The 6,100-nt window shown below is 42.0% G+C and overlaps 1 protein-coding gene across 1 annotated transcript in view; it reads left to right on the top strand.

Annotated features, from left to right (window-relative positions):
- Nucleotides 1-5,249: 5,249 nt before the first annotated feature.
- ABCA5 (ATP-binding cassette, sub-family A (ABC1), member 5) overlaps nt 5,250-6,100 on the top strand; it is a 96,174-nt gene continuing 95,323 nt past the window's right edge. Inside the window, exon 1 of the mRNA XM_006872293.1 lies at nt 5,250-5,351. Coding sequence (XP_006872355.1) covers nt 5,250-5,351 — 102 coding nt within the window. The remainder of the gene's footprint in view (nt 5,352-6,100) is intronic.

The following is a 6,100-nucleotide window of genomic DNA, read 5'->3' as shown; positions in this document are numbered from 1 at the left end:
CCTTGACCGTCTTTGGTTAGACTGCCTGACCGAGGAAAGTAACGTCTGCAGTGTTTTGTCAGTGTCAGTTGTGTCTTCAACAATCACAACATTCTTTCCCGTCAGAGTTGAGAGGTCATCTCCACCAATTACTCTGATGTCCCCAGTTGACTGATCATTACAGTAGCTCTTCAGTCTGATGAAATGTACAGTCATGGGGGTGGATCTATCACTGTTTCTGTTCGGTGCCTTGATACCACCCAGCAGGTCAGTAAAGAACTTTTAGCCCCCCTTGAGCACACAGAGGGTTACAACGTGATGGCCTCTCATCTCTTTCATCACATCTCGAGCAAGCTGCTCCGTCCTGTCCATCATTAGTCCATGAGGAATGAACAGCTTCTCCAAATCCTCCGTGTAATGATTAAGTAGATAAAACAAATGTAGGTCACAGGCGGACTCGCCATCACTAATCATGACACTGGGGCTACGGGTTGCCGAAGCAGAACCATCTGGCGCGAACTGAGGGTGGGCAGCTCACATATTTAATACTTTTGGTTTTGGGGTTCAGTTCCTCTGTATCCTTGTTTATTTTTTAGTCTACTAGTTCTGGTCTTGAGAAGAAAGTGTTAAAGTCTTCAGCTATAATTGTGGATTCATCTACTGCAATTTGACTTCTGCCATTTCTGCTTCATGTATTTTGAAGCTCTCTGTTGGAGACATAAACTTTTTCGTTCATTCCATCTTCTTGGTGAACGGACTATACATTTTGGATTGTCCTGTCTTTAAGGCAAATGGACATTTTTATCATATATAATGTATCTTGGATGATTTTCTCTTGCTATGAAGTCTCTCCAGCTTTCTTTGGATTAGTGTTTGCATGGCGCATCTTTTTCCATTCTTTTATTTATAGACTCCCTATATCAATATATGAAGTCTTGGTGTGGCGCTTAGGGTAAACACTGGACCGCTAATAGCAAGGCTGGTGGTTCAAACCCACCAGATGCTCCTCAGAAACCCTATACAAGGTCTCCATGAGTCAGAATTGCCTCGACGATACTTAACAACAACAACAACATAAGGAGCACTGGTGGCACTGTAGGGTAAGCACTGGACTACTGATGGTGAGGTCTGCCGGCAGTTCAAACCCATCAGCTGCACCAAGGGATAGAGATACCGTTTTCTGCTCCTGTAAAGATTCACTGCCTCGGAACCTCGGTCACTCTGGGTCGGAACTGACTCGATGGCACTTACCAACAACGTGTAGGAGACCTGGTGGCACAGTGGTTAAGTGCTCAGTTTTTAACAGAAAGTCTGGTGGTTTCACCCCACCATCTGCTCTGCGGGACCTCGATGTGAAAGTCTGCCTGAGCAAATGCTTATAGCTTTGGAGAGCCCGTGGGGGGTTTCCACGCTGTCTTTTAGGGTGACTGAGTCAGAACTGACTTGAAGGCAGTGGCTTTGGATTTTGAGGGGGAGATTAGATCTTGTAGACAGAAATTCACTTCATATAAAATGATATCTGAGTTTACTTTAAAAACTTAATTTTGACTGTTTTTTAATTGGTGTTTTTAGATAATTCGCATGTAATATAATGATTGCTAGGTGTGGATTTAGGGTTGTCATTTTAGTATTTGTTTTCTGGTTTACCCTCTATGGTTTTGGCGCTTGCTTCCTCATTCGTGTTTTTGGAGTTTTAAAATCACATTTTAGTATTCCATTTACAATTTTCTATTGTGTTTTCAGTATTCCCTTTTGGATAAGGTTTTGGGTATTTGTACAGTGACTACTTCTAGGGCTTACAAAACAGACACGTTCCTCTTTTGGCAGTCTCCTTGGACTTGTGCTTGATCATTGTAAATAGAATGCAGAAACCTTATTACTACGTAGGTAGTTTTATGATCCATGTTTTATTATCATTTTCTTACATGCTGTATATATCTATGTGGGACTTCAGAAAATTTGTGAAAAATTACATTCTCTGTTAATTTTGTTTGTCCACAAACTTTTTAAAGCCCCTTACACATAAACTGAAATTTCCTTCAGATGAAGTTATACCTTTTTCTTCTTTCAACTGGCAAACATATATATTTAACTGTTTTATTGTGAATTATGTAATAGTTTACATGGGAGAAAATTAGCTTTACATTCATCCTATCTATATCGTTTCATTGCCATGGTTGCAGTCCCTTCCATGCATTATCAGTCAACTAAACGTGATACCCTGCAAGCCTGCCCCCGGTTTTCATGTCTCTTCTAGCCATAGCTGGTAAACTCCCACCAAAAGACTTTTCCACTGTACCTGGGAGTTTAAAAAGACTAAAGGAGCTCTGGTAGCATAGTGGTTACGAATCGGGCTGCAAACCTTCAGGTCAGCAGTTCGAAACTACCAGCTGTTCTGTGGGAAAAAAATGAGGCTTTCTGCTCCTGTAAAGATTTACAGCCTCGGAAACCCTGTACAGGGTCACTATGAGTCAGAACTGACTCCACGGCACATAACAACAACATGGGTAGAAAAGACATGAAATTATTCACTGCATCACAAAAATTAAACTGCTCAAAAATAAAGACAAGACAATGAAAATCTTTTGAGGGCAATTAGAGAATAACAAAGAATATTATCTGTAGGGAAATGATTTGAGTGAAATCAGTTGTGTGTGATTGTTAGCAGGGCTAATTGTGATTGTTCAGTTTTATCATCCTGCTGGGTAGAAGATGAGTCCTCTCCGATGCAGGAGGGGAGAGCCAGGCGGGCATGTGGCCTTTGGATCCTGAAATCCCTGTGCATTGAACCTCTCTGACCCAGGTCCTCGACCCAGGAAACACAGCAGTGACATCAGAAGACAGCAGCAGAGCCATGAACCACAGCACCAGACAGAGCCCTGGGCTTCCCAGCCCACAGAATGAGTCAAACTGAGTGACTTCAGGTTCTCTTATGGAAGGGGACCTTCAGGCACTTAATTTGGCGAGTCAGGTGTACTGACCAGTGGAGCTAGAGCCAAGTGCCCGTGGTGGACTGAAGCCTAGAGCTAAGTGGAGTGCCTGAGGGCATTTATCAGCCACCCTGGAAGAGCTCTGTGACTTAGCTGGAGCTGGGCAGAGGCCACGGAGTCCATGGCTGAGAGGCCAAGTGCCAGGGAGAGGCCTGCTTGCGGGCATGTCTGGGAAGAGGTTATCCTGACTAGAACAACTGGTTCCTGCGTGTTTCTGGCCCTGAACTGTTAACTTTCCTTATCAGTCCCGAAACTGTGAGCGTGGTGTCCGAGTTCTGTGTAACCACCATGATGGATTATTGCGCCCAATGGAGTAGAGAGCGCTGTGGGAGGGATGGTTGGTACCATTTTTAGAATTAAGATGTTGGAGAGTTCTAGGTGGAAACGAAATTAGAGTAATGCTAGAGATTGAGTAGTTGTTTGTGTAATTGGTGAGTTGGGTAACACACAGCATAAACTGAGTGTTTTCATGAAACGTGGTAGTATAGTGCTTGTTACAGTCCAAGAAACAAAGAAAAGTCAGGATATCAAGGCAGTCTTTATTAGTCTTCCAAATATTCATCAAGATGTCCTTGACGTCCTTTCTTCTATAGAAGTGCCAGTTTTGCTAGGAAGACAGATGCCACAGGTCTCCATGGGGTCAGTGACTGTAGATATAGGTTTCCAGATGGCTAAGTGCCTTGTGTGGCGCTGTAGGATCAGCACTGGACTGCTAACCACAAGGTCAGTGGTTCAAACCTACCACCTGCTTCTTAGAAACCCTATATAGGGTTTCTATGAGTCAGAACTGATTCAATGGCACTAAGCAATAGGTGCCTGTTACTTTGGAATATAGGGACTAATGATGTAATATTGATTGCATATATAAGGAACCTTCAAAAAGTTCATGGAAAAATGGAATTAAAAGATAATGGAATTTTTCCATGAACTTTTGGAAGCCTCTACATAAATCTAAGGAAGCTCTCTAGAAACTACCTCTAAAGGGTTTCTGCAGCTATAAATCTTTATGGGAGCAGAAAGCCTCTTCTTTCTCCCGTGGAACAGCTGGTAGGTTCGAACTGCTGACCTTGAGTTTAGCAGCCCGATTTGTAACCGCTACGCTACCAGAGCTCCTTAACGGCATCACAGTTGTTGTTGTTGTTAAGTGCTGTTGAGTCGATCCCGACCCATAGTGACCCTGTATAGGGTTTCCAAGGAGCAGCTGGTGAGCTTGAACCACCGAACTTGCAGTTCAAATGGCTTTGCAGTCTGGCGCATTAACCCACAGTGCCACACCAGGACTTCTAACGGCATCACTAGAGAGATGCAAATTAAAAAAAAAAAACAAGATATCATCTCACCCAACATTAATAGCAAAGTAAAACAAAACACCCCACCACAGAAAACAACAAATGTTGGTGAAGATGTGGAAAGACTGGAGTCCTTATACATGTTGGTGGGGATGTAGTGTGGTCCAAGCAGTGTGGAAAACAGTATGGCATTTCCTTAAAAAATTAGAAATAGAAACACCGTATGAATCAATTGCACTACTAGTATATATCCTAGAGAAATAAGAGCCATGGCATGAATAGATACATGGATTGGTGCCCCCACCCCCATCCCATCCGAACAAAGAAGAATGAAGGCAATAGGAAACAATGAATGACTCCATTGGACTCATGGACCATGTGACCTTCAACTTCCATGATCCTGAGACCAAAAGAACTAGATGGTGCCTGGCTACCACTGCCAGATGCTCTGAAAAGAATCACAATTGAAAATCCTGGACAGAGTGAGAGAAAAATGTGGAACAAACTCAAAATCATGAAAAAGATCTGGCTTACTAGTTGTGAGTCAAGACTGGTGGACCCTTGAGACTATGGCCCACAGTCACCCTTCAGGGCTTTCAGGCAAACAGTAGATGGGCCTATAAGGGGAACCAGTAGCACTATTAAGATATGCACACCTTAGAATAATCCACCTTTTGAGATGAAAAGGGCAGCGCTTGCCCAAGGGCAGTGTTCTGAAGGGATAGGAAAGAAAGAAGAGTTTAAACGGGAAATACAGGGAGGAAGAGGGATAAATGATGTTACACTGTGGAAATTGTAATCAATGACATGATCACTGTCAATGACTGTAATCAACGACATATATGAATTGTTGAATGGAAAACAGATTTGCTCTTCACCCAATTCATAATAAAAAGTTAAAAAAAAAAAAAAAAGACACATGTTTAAACATTGGATTTCAGTCTTGTGTTTTGTTTATTTTTTTCTCCTTAAATAGATTTGTCTAGGAAACATGGCGACTGCAATCAGGGAGGTGGGAGTTTGGAGACAGACCAGAACACTCCTACTGAAGAATTATCTCATTAAATGCAGGACTAAAAAAAGTAGTGTTCAGGTAAGTTACATGACTCATTCTTGAGCCTTGTTATAGTTTATTTTGCTTTGATATGTTCTGTCTGATGTATTTTGTTCAATGTATTTTATTATAATTTTGCTCCCTTCGCTTCCTTTAATTTGCCTGTGAAGCAAAATCTGGATATATTTATTACTTAATATTTTCTCAGTCTTAAAAATATTAGTAATGATTCCTGAATTTAGTTAATTGCTAATATAAGTGCTTCATTTTGAGTCTTTAGGCATACCTTTTCCACATTGGGGTTTCATGGACAACATTCCATAAAAAACTTAGCAGTGTTATTCCTTAGTTTTATTGCCCCCACACTCTAACTTTATAGTCTCTGATTGCATTTGTTAAGATTACCAAAATAATGGCCTATGTTTGTACTCACTAGCATATATTGAAGGAGCTCTGGTAGTGTAGTGGTTATGAGTTGGGCTGCTAATCTCAAGGTCAGGAGTTCGAAACTGCTAGTGGTTCTGTGGGAGAAAGATGAGGCTTTCTGTTCCCATAAGATTTACAGCCTTGGAAACACTATACAGGGTCGCTGTGAGTCGCAGCCGACTCTCGAACACATAACCACCACCAGCATATAGTGGGATTCCTGATGTGGCTCTGTAGGATCAGCACTGGACTGTGAACCACCAGGTCGAAAGTTCAAACCTCCCACCTGGTCCTCAGAAACCTCATACAGGGTTGTTATGAGTCAGAACTGACTGTTTGACAGTTAACAACAACAACAACAA

This window comes from Chrysochloris asiatica, unplaced genomic scaffold (genome assembly GCF_000296735.1).
Source record: "Chrysochloris asiatica unplaced genomic scaffold, ChrAsi1.0 scaffold00192, whole genome shotgun sequence".
In the NCBI taxonomy this organism is placed as follows: domain Eukaryota; kingdom Metazoa; phylum Chordata; class Mammalia; order Afrosoricida; family Chrysochloridae; genus Chrysochloris; species Chrysochloris asiatica.
This window is presented reverse-complemented; position numbering and strand designations above follow the sequence as displayed.